Genomic DNA, 20483 nt, shown 5'->3' with positions numbered 1-20483 from the left:
GTTGTCCCAAAATCTTCATCCGGGAATCTATAAACACCGATATGCGCGTGCGCACTTCTCTACTGTGGTTCGACCTTCTACAGTCGGTAAGAGGGATATGTTAGACATTGTCCATTGTAAATCCTTTTTCATCCTTCTTTAAAACAACACCTAGCACAACACAAGTGAGGGGTGAATGTTGTACGGACTATTGTGTGCATTGGACTGTCATTATTTTCAGCATCGTGCATTTTAAAACCCATTGACCTTATATTTGTGTTGTCTCTGCAGAAAGACCCGGCTTCAATCAAATTTGACCGACCAGGTTAAAACAGACTAAATTGATCATGTACGCCTGTGCAAAGTTCGTCTCCACGCCGGCTCTGGTGAGTATTTTTATTTGTATGTTTTACTCAATCTGATTAAACCAATGTTTTATTACATCTGAACTCATTCTCCGCTGTATTCGTATGGGCCTGTGTTGAACTTGAATAGAGCTGCCTGACAAGGGTATTAGCTAACTAGGTAGCTATTAAGCTAACGATAGTTGCAATGAAATGCCATTAACTCTCCAAGTTTTACATTATAGAAGTAGCTTCTTTGATTAAGTGAGAGGCTCTTATTTTAGTTTCCTAACGTTAGCGATTTGTGCACATCTGAGACTAGACCCGGCCTAGGAGCTAGCTAGGTAGCCTGTTAGCTATAGCCTAGGTAGTTATGAATAAGGTCAACATGACACTTAGATTTGCGTGCTTAAGAAAGACATCAGTAGCTACCTAACGCTAACTAGTGACATATTTTGTTGAGCTCTCTTATTCCCTTTTATGTGTGTTCGGGGCTATTTGCCCAAGGTCATGTTTGGCTAGAAATATTTCAGGTTCAGGTGAAACCTAGCTACAACATGGATAACAGGTTATAGCTACTTTTACGATAACTGTTAAAGGCATGACACTAGCTTATGCTAAGTGCACTCAGCTGGTAAAATGAGTTTAACAAAAAAGTTTTTTAAATATAGCCTTGTATCCAGTAGTGTTGAGGAAAGAATATTACATGTATCCTGGTTGAAAATGCATTTTGATGATTTAATGGGAATGCAGTTGTACGGCTCTGACATTTGACCACTTCAATGACAGTGACTAGCTTTGTCAAGGTGCCTCCCACAGCCCATGGTGCACTTGTGCTGCCTTTGACAGAGGGAAACACTTGTGCTGCCTTTGACAGAGGGAAACACTTGTGCTGCCTTTGACAGAGGGAAACACTTGTGCTGCCTTTGACAGAGGGAAACACTTGTGCTGCCTTTGACAGAGGGAAACACTTGTGCTGCCTTTGACAGAGGGAAACACTTGTGCTGCCTTTGACAGAGGGAAACACGTGTGCTGCCTTTGACAGAGGGAAACACTTGTGCTGCCTTTGACAGAGGGAAACACTTGTGCTGCCTTTGACAGAGGGAAACACTTGTGCTGCCTTTGACAGAGGGAAACACTTGTGCTGCCTTTGACAGAGGGAAACACTTGTGCTGCCTTTGACAGAGGGAAACACTTGTGCTGCCTTTGACAGAGGGAAACACTTGTGCTGCCTTTGACAGAGGGAAACACTTGTGCTGCCTTTGACAGAGGGAAACACTTGTGCTGCCTTTGACAGAGGGAAACACTTGTGCTGCCTTTGACAGAGGGAAACACTTGTGCTGCCTTTGACAGAGGGAAACACTTGTGCTGCCTTTGACAGAGGGAAACACTTGTGCTGCCTTTGACAGAGGGAAACACTTGTGCTGCCTTTGACAGAGGGAAACACTTGTGCTGCCTTTGACAGAGGGAAACACTTGTGCTGCCTTTGACAGAGGGAAACACTTGTGCTGCCTTTGACAGAGGGAAACACTTGTGCTGCCTTTGACAGAGGGAAACACTTGTGCTGCCTTTGACAGAGGGAAACACTTGTGCTGCCTTTGACAGAGGGAAACACTTGTGCTGCACTTTGAACCGTCGTGTTTGCACCTTAACATCTGTATTTTTCTTTATTGCCTTTAAGATCACCGGTGTGTAGGCTCTCAGGCAGAATGTTGTTTCTTTTTTGAATGTTTCTTTCTTGTTTTGTGCTTGTTCCTGGTGCAGGTCCGTGCTGGCTCCCGTGCTCTTTACAGACCCCTGTCTGCCTCTATGCTGTCCAGGCCTGAGGTCAATACAGAGGTGAAAAACATCTTCTTGTAGTGCGGGGCCTTATGCTCTTCCAAAGCTTGTCAATCCCTTTAATAGTTATTGATGTTGGAGTTCTTTTCCCATCACTAAGGAGGTGTTTGTTTTTCAGAGAAACGTAGCCCTCATGCCACAGAGCCCCTTCACCCAGGTAGCTCTCAGAGGCTTCCAGACCAGTGCTGTGAGCAGGGACATTGATACCGCTGCCAAATTCATTGGTGCTGGAGCCGCCACAGTCGGAGTGGCTGGATCTGGTGCTGGAATTGGAACAGTGTTCGGCAGTCTCATCATTGGATATGCCAGGTAAGTCCACTGCTACAAACTGAGTACTAGATCTGTGCTTGTCAATGTCAGCTTTCAGAAAAATTATGATTTCCAACAGATTTGACATGAAATGGTCTGATAATGGTTTGTCTTGTTCTTTTCCGCAGGAACCCATCATTGAAGCAGCAGCTCTTCTCCTACGCTATCCTGGGATTTGCCCTGTCTGAAGCTATGGGCCTATTCTGTTTGATGGTTGCTTTCTTAATCTTGTTTGCTATGTAAAAAAAAATCTGTCTATAGAAACTGTAATTACAGATGTGACTACATATTTTATTGTGGCTACCAAAATTGTTCTGTGTTGGTGTCATGGAAATGTACATTTTCAAGTCTGTCCGACACTCTCAAAATAACAGAAACATGTATTGTAAAAAATGTAAGAAATTACATAATTAAAATGCATGTATTTGACTAGTTGACATATGGCAGTATGTTTTCTATGTAAGGAATCATGTTTCACCACAATCAAGACGCCAACTAGCTTCTATTGAATGTCAACATGGGATTATACAAAGGAACTGCTTAGACGTAATGTAAATCAGTCTGGTGCATTTGCCATTTTCAGTGCATCATGTGTTTGCTTCTGTGGGTCCACATTTATGTTGTCGTTGGTTCAAGTGCAGGTCAATAGCATTCTGTAAGTAGGCAGCAAGTGGGCACTTTCTCTTGTAAATGGAATTAAATAAATCTAGACCACAATTTGATTGTGCTAAATAGTGGTCACTGGTCCAGATTATTTTGGACGTTCTCTGCATGAACGTGTTCAGCCTGGAGATCATGACATGATTGCCCTTAACAACTCTATTACAGTTTGGTTCACGCTAAGCTTGCATAAAGTTGATTTATCCCGTAGTGATAGATTTTAGAGCCTTTCAATGTGCCTAAGAACACTAGAGGTACATTGTCAAATCGAATGGGCCTGGAGGAAATTGTATCTGTAATGTATTTGACGCGATGGTTACGTTCTCACAAAAATGCCATAATAGATCACAAAGATAATGTAAAAGGAATCTGCATGTATTTTCTGAAGATGGTCACCCTTCATACCCAAGCTCCCGGATGTCATCCAGTTTAAGACCCAGGGAACAGAAAACATTTAAAAACTAAGGATGGTACTACCTGAACTTGTACAGCAAAAATACACTGTTTGAGGTTTTACTATTTTTGTGCTCTGAACAAAACCATGGTGTATATACCTGCCTTCCAGTGGAGTTAATTTCTCCATCCCACAGATGGTAATACCGTTCACTCATCACCTGGCTTTCCCCATCCTTGGGGGTATTTAGGATGCTTCTTATCCCTTCTCTGTTCTGGTGGGATCCACTTCCCACTGCTTTCAAGCAGAGTTGTTTGTTCTACCAAAGACAGAAGACCCTGCCTTGTTCACCTGGACTCCGTTATGGATTGTTCCCTTACTCAAGAACTTTTCAAGATTGGATGCTATAATATTCTGGACAATTTTGTCTGCTACTGTGCTTCTTTTTTTTTTGCATTGGGGATGTGGCATTGTCCCAGCACATTTGTTGTATTCACCACATCTCTGTTGGCATAACAGCATCTCATGACTAGCTTTGAAGTAAAATATATCATTTAAATAGTATATTGTGACTTGATTTCTCTGTACTTCTATATTATTGCTGGCGGGTGGCAGACTGCTTTTCTGTGGCTGTGGTGTGTCGGAAGTAAGTGACGTATACGGAAAATATGCTGCTCTCGCGAGACCGTTGTACAGACGTGGGATTTTGATATCAAGGGTTGAGCCCGTGGGTAAGTGTCCAAGAACTGACAGTGATTGTACACAAAAATATCGCCCTTGTAACGATTTCTTGGCATTCGTGGGGATTTAAGCTTGAATAAAAATGATTGGTCTGTGATGAATGCAGATCCTGTCTGTATTAGCAGTTATAAATAGAGCTAATATGGCCACGGTGATATGCTTGCAGATGCTACCCTGCCTAAATGGGCGGTGTGGATGGATAGGGCTTGGTAGCGTGATGATGGTGAGGGGCTGTGTAAACAAAACCACCCGCATTGTTTTGTTAGCTTGTGCTGAATTTGTCAACAATTTAAATTGCAAGGTTTGTGTCTAATGTTGTGGCTAAATTGTTGCATTTAATATGTTTGTCTTCTAAATAAGGACAACGCTAGCTGAATTAAAGCTAGCCAGAAATATTGCATTGTCAGTTTCATAATAGCTAGCTACTGCTGCTGTAGGTTACCCAACTAGCGTTACCTAGCTAGCTAGTGATGCTTTAGCTATCTTGCTAGCTAAATATACAGTTGTGTCATCTGTCATATTTCGAGTTTCCACTATTCATTTTGATAGATATCCTCTATGTGACCAGCAATGTCTCTCACTCTTTCTTCTGACTCAGAGAAAGACCATACATTTACAAGGGACAGTTGCCAAGTTGCTATCAATAAGCTTTGTTCCCACACAAAGTCCTAAAACAGATACAATATTTGACCGAGCCTCCTATAAAGGTGATGATCATTGATCTGGGACATTCTACCTACAACAGTGCAAATCATGATTTGAATTTTGCTTTCCAGGGTATAAAAGGAGTTCCTGAATATGAGTGATGACAAACCTTTCTTATGCGCTGCTCCTGGGTGTGGTCAGGTATGTTTTTATAGTCCATTTGGTTTGTCTTTGTTAGTTATATATGAAAAGTGTTATATATTTAAATGATACATTTTCATCATTCCATAGCGATTTACAAACGAAGACCACTTGGCTGTCCACAAACATAAACATGAGATGACACTCAAGTTTGGTCCAGCAAGGGACAACAGTGTCATCGTTGCTGGTAAGCACTACAAGAGCCCACAATTAAATGACTAAATGTTAGTATTCATTCAAGTGGTATGAGAGAGAGACCCTGTCTTGTGTTGCAGACCAAACACCAACACCTACACGCTTTCTGAAGAATTGTGAGGAAGTGGGACTCTTCAATGAGCTTACCAGTCCATTTGAGCATGACTTCAAAAAAGCTACTGAGGATGACCTCAAAAAGGTGAGTAATTACTATCCAGTGGTGCTATCAAAGCTAAGGCTGACTTGGTAGTACCACTTGCTCCAGATCTGATCTGTTGATATTTGTTTCTGACATGCAGATGCCCTTGGATCTGTCGCCTCTTGCCACACCAATGATCATACAAAATAAAATTGAGGACCACTCAGCTGTGGAGGCACATCGGGGCAGCCCTCTGCCCCATCCGGAATCTACAACAAGTGACGACAAGGTAAAGGATTTGGTATACTTCATACATTGATATCCTGGTGGATCAGTTGATCTGTAGGGCAATTCTAAATCTTTACTTTTGGACATTAACAACTATTGTCTCACCACTTGAACAGCCAGGGTTATATTCAACCCAAACAGTTTGATTCATTGTTGAAAAGTGTTCATTAAAGGTTGGACAATACTCGGATTGCTGAAGAAGTAATTGTATTTTCTACCATATAGACTAACTTTTCAGATGTCATAATTGTGATAATACAGTGTCCATGAACTCTAATGGATGGCTTATCAGAGATGTTGCTCAACAACATTGCAATAAGCTCAGAGTGAATTACCCTCAAATGACCACCCAATGTAACAGAGTTAAACTACTGTTTTGACTATTTTGCCATCTAAGGATAAGGTTTACCCTCATATGCTCATTTTCAGCATCTTTGAATATTTTCATCATAGACTAACAGCTCTTACTGGGATCACTGAAACACTGATTCCCTTTTGCAGTGCTTTGGTTGATAGTTTCACTGTTTCCCCAAAATAGTACACAGTAGTACCAGAACTGCAAAAAATGATTTGGATAAATAAATCCCTTTTTATATTTTGTACATCAGATCCTTGTCTATTAGCAGTTATTAATCAATCCATCTTTTAATCTGTACTATAAGAATGACACACAACTAGGGCATTATTTCGTGGTTGAAATCTAGAGAATGGTTGTCATTGAAGGTTTTAATGCAGCTAAGGTCTCGTATGGTGTTTTCAGGAGGTATCTTTGCAGCCGACCTCACTGCCAACCTCTACTATAGTCCATCCTGCATCCCTCCAAGTCCCAAATGTACTCCTAGCAACCTCAGACGCTAGTGTTGTTATACAGCAAGCTCTCCCATCGCCAACATCTAGCTCTGTAATTACCCAAGTCCCATCCTCTAATAGACCAATAGTGTAAGTAACTAAAAAAATGTTAATTATTTGATATTTTTTTGTATAACTTTTTTTTGCGTGTTTTTGCTTTTAATTTATTTTTTGTAATTATGTTTTGTGTCTTTATGGTTTTGCATTTTGTGGTAAGATGGTTCATTGAAAAGTATGCTCTTTGGTTTGTTGTCAGTGACCCATACTGGTACCATATCGTACGAGTACAAATCCACAAAGTTCTGCTGTCCATTTTACGTTACCTTATGTTCCTTTTGAGTGTCTGTTTTGTGTTTCTTTGTTGTAGTGTGAAGTGTATGATAACTTTCTTAAAGGAGAAATAATTTAATACATAACATGACTAGATATTATTTTGCTGGTTGTTGTGTAACCCATAGTCTCCTCTCTCCCCTCCAGTCCAGTCTCTGGAACTTTTCCTGTACTCTTTCAGCTGCCTAATGGACAAACCATGCCCATCGCAATCCCAGCAACCATTGCATCTAGTGTACATATTCCAACCGCAATTCCTGTAAGTATTGCATGTCAAGCTCGTTGCTTTATGGAGTTCCAATGTGTATTTTAAATGCATGGATTTACAGCGTGCTGCACATTCGCTCAGGCCCATTTTAACTAGACCTAAATCCACGTTCCAGTGATTAGTTAATGCCATGTATTCAGCCCCTAGAACAGGCTCACTATTTACTACTTTGGCACTAGTGTCTTTGGCATGCGTTGGACAGGCAGGGGACGATGGTGGAACTAATGGGCCTTAGAAGAGAGCAGCTGTATGTCACCTTGGCAAAGACAGTGAGTAGGCCAAACGGTTGTATGTTCCAGTCCAGGGTGCCTCACTGCCATTTGTCCTTGTACAATTTGAATCACCACACTTGACTTCTGGCAGACTGGATGTGTTGCAATCAATTAATATGCCACCCCTGGATATTATGCTTCAGTGTCTGTTAAGGACATTAGCTAATCTAGCCATATCATAGGCCCTATAGAAATCTCCCTGTCCCTAGTTCCCCCAGAGCGACGTGTGGCTGGTGACGATAGACAGACAGGGTCCCTGTCTTGTTCTCTCTGGCCCTGATTGTCTGTGTGGAACACTGAGCAGCAGATGATTATCTCCTGATGGCGGCGCAGCGGGGAAAAGACCTCCGTTCTCCCAGTCTGTGGGGAGCCACTGACGAGGAAAGGAAGAGATCCCACTGCTGGGTCTCCTCTCCCCTCCTCCCTTCATCCCCTTTCCTCTCCTCCTCTCTCTCCTTTTCCATCCGTCTCGTTGTGAGGAGACGGTAGAGGAGACCCGGCTCTGGCCTTCCAGCTCGTCTCTCCCTCCATCCCTCTCCTGTGCTTAGCCCTTCTGTCCATATGCTTTCCACACAGGCAGGCAGGAGCTCATTAGCGTACATGGTGCATCTCCATGTGGCGCTGCCTCCACAAAATAACAGGCCATCCAGCCTAATGAGGCTGAGATATGAGGAAAACTCTGAGCGTACGGCGCTGTCTCTCTGTGTGTGTGTGTGTGTGTGTGTGTGCACATATTGGGAGGGGAGGGGGCTGCCTGCCTCTCACTGGGAGAGACTAATTCTTCTTGTGCTGGTCTCTCTGTGTGTGTCTGTGCTGTCAGCTTGTCAGACCCGTCACCGTAGTGCCTAACGTCCCTGGGATCCCTGGACCGCCCTCGCCTCAAGCCGTCCAATCAGAAGCTAAGCTGGTAATGTTTTTGTCTCATACACATACCGTCAAGGGTTCTGTACATATGTGCATGCCTGAAATTCCCCCAAACAATGTCAAATTGATCCACAAAGTAATGTTACATTTGGATTATGTACAATAGTAGTTCATGCCAATACTGTAGGTACTATGTCTGTACTGTATGTAGTTCCTTGCTTTAACCAGAAGAGGGAACTAGAAACAAGTGTTTTGCAATGATGTTAGCAGTTTGTATTTGATATAAATTGTCATTAATGTTGAGTATGTGTTACAGATGCTAGTGAATGGTGTATGACCGTGACCTGGCTTAAAGAGATACTTCGGGATTCGGGCAATGACGCCCTTTATCTACTTCCCCATAGTCTTGTGGATACCAGCATGTTAGCAGATACCCATAGACTTCCAGGCATTGTAGTTAGCATTGGCTCACAAAAAAAACTCTAACTTCCTTCATACTAGACACAGAGACATGAAAATGGTATCTACGAGTTCATCGGACTCAAAATACCCAAAGTATCCCTTTTAATGCCTCAACCAGGGTGGATGAGCAGTGTCTCCAGCCTCTGGCCCTTTGTGTTAGTAGTGACTGTTGAAGGGCAGCGATATGGACCGTTGTTGGGTAGATCATTGGCACGGTGATGAAGCACGTATCACAGAACCTGTAAATGCTCACAGCACGCCGCACCTCTGAAAATTAACAGGTAAAGCTTTACAAGGAGGGCTGGGGGGGGGTGGACTTTAAGGTGGGTGAGGGGTGGTTTATTGGTCGCAGGGCGCAGGGATGACAAACGCAGAGATGGCGACGGCGTGTTGAGCACAACGCTGAGGCCAACCGTGGGGGGGGGGCTTCTGCCGAGAGCCAGCTGGGGGGCATCTTGGCATGGGCTCGGAGAGGCACATTAAGTCAGCCTCACCCTGCATGGAACCTTTTGTTCAGCAGAATCCTGGCTGACCTGCGAACCCCCCACCCCCGGTACCCCCCCCCCCCCCCCCCCCCCCCCCACCACCACCACCACCACCACACTCAGCTCATCAGCAAACACCTAATGAGCCCACGTCAAGAAAACAGCCCCCCGCCCAGCCAGCCCCCCACCCACCCTGCTCTCCGGGGGCGCGGAGACGGCGCTTTACAAGGACTGATGATGCTGCAAAGACCACAATAATGATAATTAACTTGCTGAATTTAGAAGATTATGCTGTTAATTAGTTGCAAAATAAAGATAAGTAATACAGCAGCAGATGGTTGAATAACACCCATGAGATGGAGGGTTATTACACTGATGAGGTTTCTGTGGCAGAAATGAAATATGAATCTGACTGGCTTCTCCCTCCTTCTATGGGCCATTCCAGGAGAATAATATCTTGTTTCTGCCAGAAGAGCTTCTGGAAGGGTATTACACGATAAACTAATTTGGTAGATAGATTGGTCTGGCAAAAAGGTAGTTGTTAGAATAATGTGCTCCTCTGTTCTCCCATGTAAATGTATTCCCACTCACTTTGTTACGGGTTGAGATGGCTCATTCACCTTCAGCTTGTTTACTCACTGTTTGATGGTGGAGTATTTGGGCTTTAAATTACTGTCTGTCACCTTTATCAAGATGCAGGACGGGGGAAGTGTGTTGCGTAGATTTTCATGTAAAACATGAAAACAATTACAAATCTGGATTTGGCATGTGATTTAATTCCCCGGTATGTCGTATGACTAGCTACATGTAGATTAGAAGGATGTAGTTGTTTATGTCTTTTGTTAGGAGGATCGCCAATAAGATAGTTGTTTTGTCTCTTCAACGCACTGTAGATGTCTGTGTTCCTGGTGACTTTGTTAGCTAGTTTTATGGCTTGTCTGACAGATGCCCAGGGACAGAGAAGGGGGTTGGTCGCTCTAGATGGTGGGGGGGGGCACTATGTTATAAACACACCCAAGAGGCAAAGCTTCCCCTGACAAGTTGACATCCCCAGCTCATCAGGGGAATAGGATATTGGCCGTGACAGCTATTAGATTTCCTATGTAACATTACTGGAGGAAGTCTTTGTTTTGATGTCTAATTTCCCATCATACAGGATATAGTGTTTTGGTTGTCTTTTGCAACTCCTTGTTTTTTTTTTATCTCATTGGTCTACTTCAAGACTATGTTCATGACTTTCAACTCAAACGGAACATCGCTACATTGCAGAGAGGTGTTGTCTCGAGGCTCATGTGCTCTTGTGTTGTTTTCTTCCCCTAGAAGCTGAAGGCAGTGCTAAGCCAGCAGCTCCCTCAGGTAACCAATGGAGATTCGGGTGATGTCCAGAGCAGTGCTGTGACCCACAATGCAGCCCCGGCCCTGGTCCCTTCCCCATCTCTGTCTCCTGGCCCTCCCCTGGCCCCGCCTGAGGAACCCTGCCCCGAGACCCTCCAGCAGCCTGCCACCTCCACCACTGAGACGCCTGTGAGTACACTACCACAACTGGCCACCAGAGGGCACTATGCTTAAATTTGGCTATTCCACAACTAACCATTGAAGTACCTTTTTTTTAAGGGTATTAATATATTATTACCCTAACTAGTGATTATGATGAACATTACATTAGCCATGAAATACATGTTTGTAGCCTATGTGTTATAGAGCTTGATAGGTTGGTTCTGATGAATTTGTGTCGCGCATTCTGTTCTCCATGCCAGGCGACTAAGGCGCACCCTGCCCAGCACACAGGGGGCCGGCGGCGCAGAGCCACCAGCGAGGACCCGGACGAGAAGAGGCGTAAGTTCCTGGAACGCAACCGAGCTGCGGCGTCCCGCTGCAGACAGAAGAGGAAGGTCTGGGTGTCTTCGCTGGAGAAGAAGGCTGAGGACCTCAACTCTATGAACGGACAACTACAGGTATATGCACACCTTGGCTCAGTCTGCCATTTAGTAACTGCTTATTGCATCAGGTATGAGGGATTCTACTGTGTGCGTGCGTTTTCTTTTTCCCCTTGTGCGGTGATGAAGTCATTAAAGCCTATTAAGAGGAGTTGCGGTGTGACAGCGGGCGGCGTGCGAGCCCCCCCATTCTCCGATACATCCCTGTCAATAAAGCTGTATCCTCCAGATGTCAGCCGCACACAAGCGTGTCCTCGCTTCTGTCTCAGCAGTTTACTGGATGGCCTCTAAAATCTCTCAGGGAAAGGTGTCTTTTTGAACCTTCATTTTGCAGAAAGCAATTAGGATCTGACGCTGACAAGTTCTCTACAGTTCATGTGACTGTTGTCTCTGTTGATAAGTGTGATTCGGGGTGCGGCACATTGGCGTTCCACACAATTAAATGAGATGTGCTGTTTTATTTGCTTGCTGTCTTCTTTGTCCATGGAGGCAAAGTAAGACATGGGGGGGTTGAGGCGGAGGGGAAGAGAACACGGGAAAGGGGAAATGAAATGGAGGGGGGAATTGTGATGAATTTCCGTTACAATAACCGATTGTCACCAATGATGGTCATCGGTGTGTCTGCTAAGGGTTAAATGAACGCAAGCAGATGAAGGTGGAGGAACCGAGAGAGGGACTGAGGAAGGACGGGGTCGCAGAGAGCACCACTGTTAACTATGAGGAACGGAATAAGTCGCGGGCGAAAATTGAATGTCACAGAATGAAAGTGTTCTTTTATATGAAGGCATTAATCAGCGGTGCGGTTTTAGTTCTAACTCCCGTGCTGACACATTGGCCCAACTGATCAGCGGAGTGGGCCCTAATGATGCACGATTACTATAACATCATCCTTAACGGGCTTTTTTTAATGAGGTGTCAGAGCAGGCAGCAACCCACAGGGCTCCCGGCCTCCGAGTCAGGAAGGAAAGGACCATTTGCTCCCATTCTATTAATTCACAAACTTAGAAACAAGTTAAACTTCTTCAGGCCGCCATGCTTTATCCTACTGTATGACAACATGATCCATATTAATTGGATAAGGAATGCAGCCATTTATGTTTTTTTTCGGGGTTTAACATCCTGGTTGTAATAGTACACCTCGTCAGACCTGGGTGTTTAGTTGTTCCACCAATGCAGTAGTAACAATAACACACAGTCTGGTTGTGTAGTCCATACCAGGCTAGATTCCTCCACGTCATACCAACAATCTATGGTCTTAATGGTATTCGGAATACGGTAGCTAGTGTAATCAAAGTATTCGCTAAACACTGCTTGTTGGGGCCACCCAACATCTATCAATACCATAACTTCTATTCCCTGTAGCCATGCTAAAAGATCTCTCTCTGTGAGCTGCACCTGCACTGGAGGGTTGATCCAAACCAGTGGTTCCCAAACTTTTTATAGTCCCGCACCCCTTCAAGCATTCCACCTCCAGCTGCGTACCCCCCTCTAGCACCAGGGTCAGCGCACTCTCAAATGTCGTTTTCTTTTTTTTAACCGTCATTGTAAGCCTGCCACACACACTATACGATTTATTAAACATAAGAATGAGTGTGAGTTTTTGTCACAACCCGGCTCGTGGGAGGTGACAAAGAGCTCTTATAGGACCAGGGCACAAATAATAATAATCAACAGGGAATACCTGGAGGAGGAGAGGATGAGCGTGTTCACAAAGCAGCAGTGGTAACTAGGTTGTTTATCTGTAATGAGAGATGGTTGCGTAGTGAGCGTGGTGTGGTAGACATGTGTAAGGGCTCTACCAGCTGTTTAATAATCTGGATTCACATAAATTGGCCACTTTCAGACTAATAGATTAAGCTGCCATAGTCCTTTAAAAAAAAAGAAAAAGGAGAACAGAAAGAGTCTAAATCTGCCATAGGGCGTTCTGTGGGCCTCCGGCTGCTCTAATTCCAGTGAAAGTCACCTTCAGCGTAATGTGGCCTCTCTTTACTGCATGCAGAATCCCCAGCTCCCATGGGGACTGTAATGACACGGGAGTGTAAATCTCAGCAGAATCCACAAAGTTGTGCTGACAATCGGAAGAGCTCACCTCTGACAAATGTGTTGGTCGGGTGCCAGTAAAGAGCCGTAATTATAGCGCAAGGAGCAACATAATTGAAAAAGTGCATCATACTTTATTCACCTTGCCATCCATTATCCAGTTAGCTACCTTTCCCTGTGTCTGTTCTTCTTCATGGGATGGGTGGGGGATGAGTATTTCTGCAGTAATGTAATGGTCATATAGGCCTCTCATACAGACTGACAATGAGAGAGAAATGACTTGTGGTTATCCCTTTGTCAAATAAAATCATAATGGTTTTGGGTACTGAGAAAATAGTAGCTAAAGTCTCCTCACAAACCTGGCTGTTTTCATAACTGGGGAATGTGTGTATGCTGGACCTGGCACCTACAGTACCATACCCCGTTCAAAGGCAGTTACATATTTTGTCTTGCCCATTCATCCTCTGACATACAACATACACAATCCATGCCTCAATTGTCTCAAGGTTTAAAACGGCATATTTAACCTGTCTCCTCCCCTTCGTCTACACTGATTGAGGTGGATTTAGCAAGTGTTGTGATGTAAACAAAGGTTTATCTAGCACATCACAGCCCCCCACAGAGACAGTCGTTGATGGCCGATGGTTTGACAGGTCATGCTCCTCATGGGATGGGGATGGTGAAGGTTTAGCACTAAATATAGTATGTTTCAATCAGAGATGCATACAATACAGATGGTTATCAGACTCGGGTATCTGTTTGGAAGTATGTGGCAGTCAGTCAAGTCTCCATTTTATGGAGTGAGTGTGTGTTTTGTCTGTTTCCCTCCTCTCTGGCAGAGTGAAGTCACCCTGCTGAGAAATGAAGTGGCTCGGCTGAAGCAGCTTCTTCTGGCTCATAAAGATTGCCCTGTAACCGCCATGCAGAAGAAATCTGCCTATCACAGTGAGTTATGTTCCATTATCCTCAGCCCCAGGCCGCCCTGCAAATACATCCAAAACGAGCCCTGCTAACCTCTCGCCAGAGGGACACGTCTCGCTCATCGCCTAGCCCCGACACCTCCAGAGCTATGGACACATTAGGCCATTTTCTGGTTTTGGAAAAACTTCAGAGAAGTTTGTCTATTCATGTGCCTTTTTGTCTCCTGCAAGTCATCTGTTTTGAGCTGTCATTTCAAGTCATATGGTTTTAAATGTGATTCACCTGCACCATTATGGAAACCTAAATGCATCAGTCTTTAGCTTTTTATTCTTTAATGATGCCTTTTGAAATGTGCAAATCTGTGCATAGTGTCTGCCTTATGCAGCCTCTTAGTTTCAATTTGCTGTTGTCAGTAGAACGGCTGTCTGGGAGGCGATGGTTGACTCACTTTGCCCAGAAGTGCCTGTTCCTCAGGTGCTCATTGTAAAACTTAATGGCTGCCAGGTTTCGCCAGTCACTGTGTAAGCACTTTTGTAAGAACAGGCTATAGTTTTTAATTTCCACCATTTCAGCCCCCTTTGCCTCTCTAGATTTTTTTGTCAGCTCAGCTTTGTGCTCATAACTCACCATCTCTCTTTAGATGGGCCAATATGCAGAACGTGTACACATAGCCACGTCTCGGCAGTGCTCAGGAGTCTGCCGCTGACTTGTATTGACAATGATTGCCTCCAAAATGAGTCCATTATAGCGGAGAGCTTGACAAGACTGCGGCTTTTTCTCGATGAGAGGTGCCGCGGTCACCGAGCGCCACTGTTCATTCCACATCCCTATTGTTAACCATAGCACTGTCGCTGACACGCCTCATGCATATTATAGGACTGATGACTCCCAGGCTATATTGGCCTGTCACAGACTGTGCTCATTTGGTTGTCTGGATTGTTTTGACTACCATTTGCAGATGAATTGGGTCATCTTTCTCACATATTGTTGAGGATTCTTCCTATCTTAGACCTCAGCGAAGGCTGATCGCTTGCAGCTAGTTGATACCATGGAGAAATATAGCCTCATCTAGTGATCCCATTACTTTACGGAAGCATTCTGTTGTTGAAAGGTGAGGTTGAGTTAGATGATACAAGCCTCTACTGTACCGTTAACAATACAACGTTACGATAGCGTTCGAGTTGGCTGCTGGGAGTCTCCCCAGCTCTGCTAAAACCGTTTTCAATGGATTGGTAAATACATGTAGAACTAACTATTTGATTTTAATATCACCTCCTTGAAGAGCACAGTCAAAACTACACATTTCCGATTATTCCACATTTTTAGCTCTATCATCGGAGTTTTACAGCAATCAGTAAACATCAATTGATCAAGTAGTTTTCAAATACTGTACTTGAGGGCTAGCCTGATCCTAGCTATAACAACGTGTCATTTAGCTTGCTTCATCAGATATTAGGCGTTTGGAAAGAGCTTGACATCGTTCTGGTAAATTTGTCAGTGGGACTACTGTCATCACCGCTTTTGATGGCAAGCAAATCAAACATTAATTAGATGTAGCCATTTAGTTTATCCTCTGAAAGTGAACTTGTTAACTAGCCATGTTGATGTGATATGTTATTAGCTAAGCCAGCCAATTTCACGTGGTCCATCACGTGGTCCGTGATTAAACACTATTTAAAAACATCAAATCATGGGATAATGTTAGCAAACTTCACTGGGTAAGTCTACATTGAAGAAAAATGTGCATTAGGTCTACTTACCACAATGTTTAGCCAACTGTACAAAGTTTCTACCTGTAGCTGGCAAAGTAAACATTATCAGCTAACAGTAACGTTAATCGGCAATGCACCAGTGGTGGAAAAAGTACCCATTAGTCATACTTGAGTAAAAGTAAAGATACCTTATTAATAAAATGACCCAAGTGAAAGTCACCCAGTAAAATACTACTTGAGTAAAAGTCTAAGTATTTGGTTTTAAATATACTTAAGTGTCAAAAGTAAATGTAATTGCTAAAATATACTTAAGTATAAATTAATTGAAGATCCTTGCATTAAGCAAACTAGAATTTTGTATGAATTTTTACAGATAGCTAGGGGCACACGCCAACATTTAGACACAATTTACAAAGAAGCATGTATGTTTAGTGAGTCCGCCAGATCAGAAGCAGTAGAGATGACCAGGGATGTTCTCTTGATAAGTGTGTGAATGGACCATTTTCCTGTCCTGCTAAGCATTCAAAATGTAACGAGTACTTCTGTGTGTCAGGGATGTATGGATTAAAAAGTACATTCTTTTCTTTAGGAATGTAGTGAAGTAAACATTGTCCAAAAAACGACTTAAGTTACTTTAAAGTACTACTTAGGTACTTTACACCACTGCAATGCGCCCTTCTGCTTCTTGACAGGCAGATCCCATGTAGGATGGGAAATGAAGCTAAACCACTCATATTTGTCAGATATAGTTCACTTTTATTTTATATCACTCAAATATCCAATTAATGGTGGCTACCCTCACGTATCTGAAATTAGATGGTCAGTTGATGTTGTACATACTGTCAATACTGTGACAACATAAGGCAGATCATGTAAAGATTCCATCATGGTGTTGCCTCAGCGCAGAGGTCTTTTCAGCTACTCTGTGTTTTCTCCCAGTCCTTACCCCCCCCCCCCCCCCCAATACCAGTGGTCCCCCAGGCCCCCAGCATCCTCCATCCCTGTCTGGTAACATGTTTCCTCATCCAGCCCAGGCACACTGCTACAGCAGGTGGGAGGATATTACCCAGCCTGCCCTACAAACAAGCCAGACCATGCTTCCTCTTGGCACACCGAGCTGTCCATCTGCTTATGGTGAAGGCTGCTCTGGGTAGCTAGTAAAGCTGCATATGATAATATATCAGCAGTCTACTCTCGCCTTCCGCTCCTGTGCTTAATGCCATTAAGAGTAATAATACACACTGGAATATGGAACAAAAAGGTTGATTTACAAGGGGATCGACCTTATGCAGGGAGAAATGGCAGAGCGATTTACGGTGCTTTGACATTCACCTGCACTAAATCACCTGATCAAAGTCTGATCAATGCGAACGCCAAGGGAGCCCCACACACACACACAGGGCCTTTTTAAATGCAATTTTATTGCAAACTTCTCTTATTATGGAGTCTGTGTCTCACATTCTCAAATACCAAGCCCAATCGTTAATTACTTAGTGCCATTTCAACTGACTTCATATCATTAGCTATATTAATTATCATAGTGGTCCTCCTCATTCCTTTGAGTCGGAGCATGAGAGAGGATTTTTTTTTTCTCATCAGGATCCAATTAATTCAATGCAACTGCCTAACAGCTGGTGGCATTTCGACTCCAAATCTTGCATACTCTCCAGTGTGAGCGTCATTAAAATCAGGTGCTGTAATCATCTGTCGCTGCAGTAGTTGGCAAGGTAGCAAAAAACAAATGAGAACTCAGTGAGGAGTGGGAAACACTGCCACATGCCCCAGAATGTAATGTCCCCTTATGATGTTGGTTTAAATTGACATTGTAACTGAACTTTAATTAAGAGCAGAAAAAACAGTAAGTAGTATTAACAAAATGTCCTAGGATATACATATTAGTTCCTAAATAGATTGGCCAACAGAGGTTACTCCTGATCCTATTTTGGAATAGGATCATAGTGCAATGAATATAGGCTGCATTTTGTTGAAGTGAGTCGTCTACTTTAACAAGCACTTTTGCTGCAATAATGTACTGTATAAAACGGGTGATGATCGAACCATAAAGCCGTAACAGGCCTTTTTTTTACTGTGTGTGTGTGTGTGTGTTTGCAGCATCTGAGAAGGAAGACAGCTGTGAGGAGATGTCAGTCCCAGGCAGCCCCCAGAACGAGGCCATCCAGCACAGCTCCGTCAGCACCTCCAACGGAGTCAGCTCCTCCTCCATGACCCCTGCTGCCTCCGCCCCTGCCACAGCAGACCAGAGCACAGAGGATGGCCAGGCACAGCGTGGCGCTGCCCTGTCCACCATCCAGACTCAGCCCTCAGGAAGCTGATCAGCCCCACCGCACCGCAGGCAGTGGCCCAGCCTCGCTGCTGCCTCTGTAGGGGAAAGGAACTCTCACTCAGCTTCGGTTTGGACTATACTGTATTTGCTCATTGTTTGGTTTCTGTTTCTTTCGATTTTCTTGGAATGCAATGTAATGGTTTGTTGGAAATTGGTAAAGATGCAAAAGAAGGCCCTTTACGAATGGTTCGAAGATGGAAATGATTGTCTTATTTCCACCTTGTTTTCTAGTCCTTCTGATTTATTTATTTAACTGTACACATGTCCTTTTTGTTTTGGACCTCTGTGAACTTTGAAGTTGTAATGATTTGAATCAGTGCATTGTCAATGAGACCTTACCAAAGTGTGTTGTGGCTCACTTGGAATGTATTTGTTTTTAATGGCCTTTTATATCCTTATTTTATGGTGAGAAGACGTAAGGAGCAGACACTTTCATTGTTTTGCCTTTTTCATTTTGCACATAACAGATGAAGGGTTTAACTTTTTAGTGTTTTTTGATTGTTCCAATAAGATGTACTGGCAGCTTTTTAAGGTAGATTTTAATACCTGTCTCGTTACAAAACTTCAACGGTTGAATCAGATTTGAACTGACAACGTTTATGTGAGTGATTTTAGTTTGGCTACGTCTGCCGGTAGCATGATGTGGTTTAAATGTTCAGAGTTGCCTGCACTTGTAAAATAGGAGCTTGGGTCGAATTCTATGTGCGTTCTTTGACCGACATTCCATTTGTAGTTTGATTGTTTCATGAACCAGTGATTGTAGGATTGCAGTACATTTTACATTACATAAACATGTTGACTCAACCATGTGCCATTCATTTTATCACACAGATTGATTTGTCATTAGAATTATGGGTGTTTCCATGTACGTAATTTCTTGGTATAGGAGATCCGTTTCTTCTGAATAATGTTTCTGCTTACTAAGTGACTTGTCCATTGCTTTGATGTTTGACTCTGAACCCTTGAGGAAATATTCATGTTACTTAAGAATATGACATTTTTAGGAAACAATGTAAATAACATCATTACTGACACATTGTGGTTTTTCCAGATGTCATACTTTTTAAAAACGTGTTAGAGTCCTAATAAGTTTTATTTGTATTAAATAAATATCAACTTGAGGAACCTTTACTGGCCTCCAACCTAAAACGAAGGCTCTGTTTGCCTTGCATAGTAGTACAATAACTTTGAAAACACTAATAGTCACATACTGCGCCAGAAACTTAATGAGGAATCAATGATGTATGTGTATATGTTGATCTTATACTGCTTTTAAGGCTAGTGACGTTTTAGAAAATAGTTGTAGTTGGCAAATCATACAATTATTATTTTGTATCAAATTGCCTTTTCTCTTTAAACGTATTGGCTTACTACTGTGTAGTTTAACGAGACACTACTACATTTTGTTTCAGACCTCATTTGTTCCTTTTTAATTTAACCAGGTTTTTTTGTACTGTCACTTATGTGCTCTCAGCATGATTTCAATAATTCTCTGAGAGAATTAAACTGATATTTAATAATGTCTCAGTCAAATAAGTAACATTGAACATGTTTCACCTTGAGTTATAACTAGCTGGTCTTAAGTTTATGAAAGGTTTTGTCAATTATTTTACCCCGGCTTAGCTGCTTAAACGGGGTGTGATATTGTGTTGACAGTAAACTTGTAACTTGTGAAAGTTATGTATAAAGTACAGTATCCTAAATTAATAAGACTTAATAAATCTTTTATCTCTTTAAATCCATTTTTGCCTCCTGGATTTTTATTTTATTATCTAGGGAGCGAACCAAAGAGCTGGTGTAAGAGGCAGAAAAGGGCAACTTGTGGCCGAGGATGAAGGAAATTAGTAGGAGAATAAAGAGCTAACATCTAAAGGAAGGCCAGTTGTAAGGGTGTGGCAAGGAGTCCCTGCCACTGCTCCGCCACCAGAAAATGTACCGGCACAATGAGCAGAACATTGAGGAGTTTTGGCCACTGGCCCGATGACCATGTAGCTTCTTGTCTACTGGCACCGTTGGAGATGTGACAGGCAGAAATGTCAAGCAGGTAACCATGGATATACACTATATATACAAAAGTATGTGGACACCCCTTCAAATTAGTGGATTTTGCTATTTCAGCCACATCTGTTGCTGACAGGTGTATAACATTGAGCACACAGCCACGCGATATCCATAGACAAACACTGGCAGTAGAAGGGCCTTACTGAAGAGCTCATTGACTTTCAACATGGCACCGTCATAGGATGCCACCTTTCCAACAAGTCA

General features: G+C 43.1%; 2 protein-coding genes across 8 annotated transcripts; both read left to right on the top strand.

Moving 5' to 3' along the window:
* The first annotated feature begins 270 nt into the window (after positions 1-270).
* LOC110520125 (ATP synthase F(0) complex subunit C3, mitochondrial) lies at positions 271-3203 on the top strand. Its single transcript, XM_021597203.3, has 4 exons — positions 271-365; positions 2088-2162; positions 2281-2471; positions 2600-3203. The coding sequence occupies exons 1-4, from the start codon at positions 327-329 to the stop codon at positions 2712-2714; spliced, it is 420 nt and encodes a 139-aa protein (XP_021452878.1). The 5' UTR covers positions 271-326; the 3' UTR covers positions 2715-3203.
* A 964-nt stretch (positions 3204-4167) lies between these two features.
* On the top strand, positions 4168-19960 carry atf2 (activating transcription factor 2). Of its 7 annotated transcripts, none has more exons than XM_021597198.3 (12): positions 4168-4256; positions 5043-5112; positions 5203-5299; positions 5388-5506; positions 5607-5735; positions 6495-6673; positions 7061-7172; positions 8274-8360; positions 10585-10788; positions 11022-11219; positions 14081-14186; positions 17987-19960. In XM_021597198.3, the coding sequence occupies exons 2-12, from the start codon at positions 5065-5067 to the stop codon at positions 18205-18207; spliced, it is 1500 nt and encodes a 499-aa protein (XP_021452873.2). In that variant the 5' UTR covers positions 4168-4256; positions 5043-5064; the 3' UTR covers positions 18208-19960. The 7 variants fall into 7 exon arrangements, with proteins under 7 accessions (XP_021452873.2, XP_090085931.1, XP_090085932.1 ...); XM_021597200.3 differs by having other exon boundaries at positions 4253-4489; XM_021597199.3 differs by lacking the exon at positions 4168-4256 and adding an exon at positions 4263-4567.
* The last annotated feature ends 523 nt before the right edge of the window (positions 19961-20483 follow it).

Source organism: Oncorhynchus mykiss, chromosome 3, assembly GCF_057628025.1.
Source record: "Oncorhynchus mykiss isolate SJ-2025 chromosome 3, ASM5762802v1, whole genome shotgun sequence".
NCBI lineage: Eukaryota > Metazoa > Chordata > Actinopteri > Salmoniformes > Salmonidae > Oncorhynchus > Oncorhynchus mykiss.
Note: the sequence above shows the minus strand (reverse complement) of the source record. Positions and strands in the feature narration are given on the sequence as shown.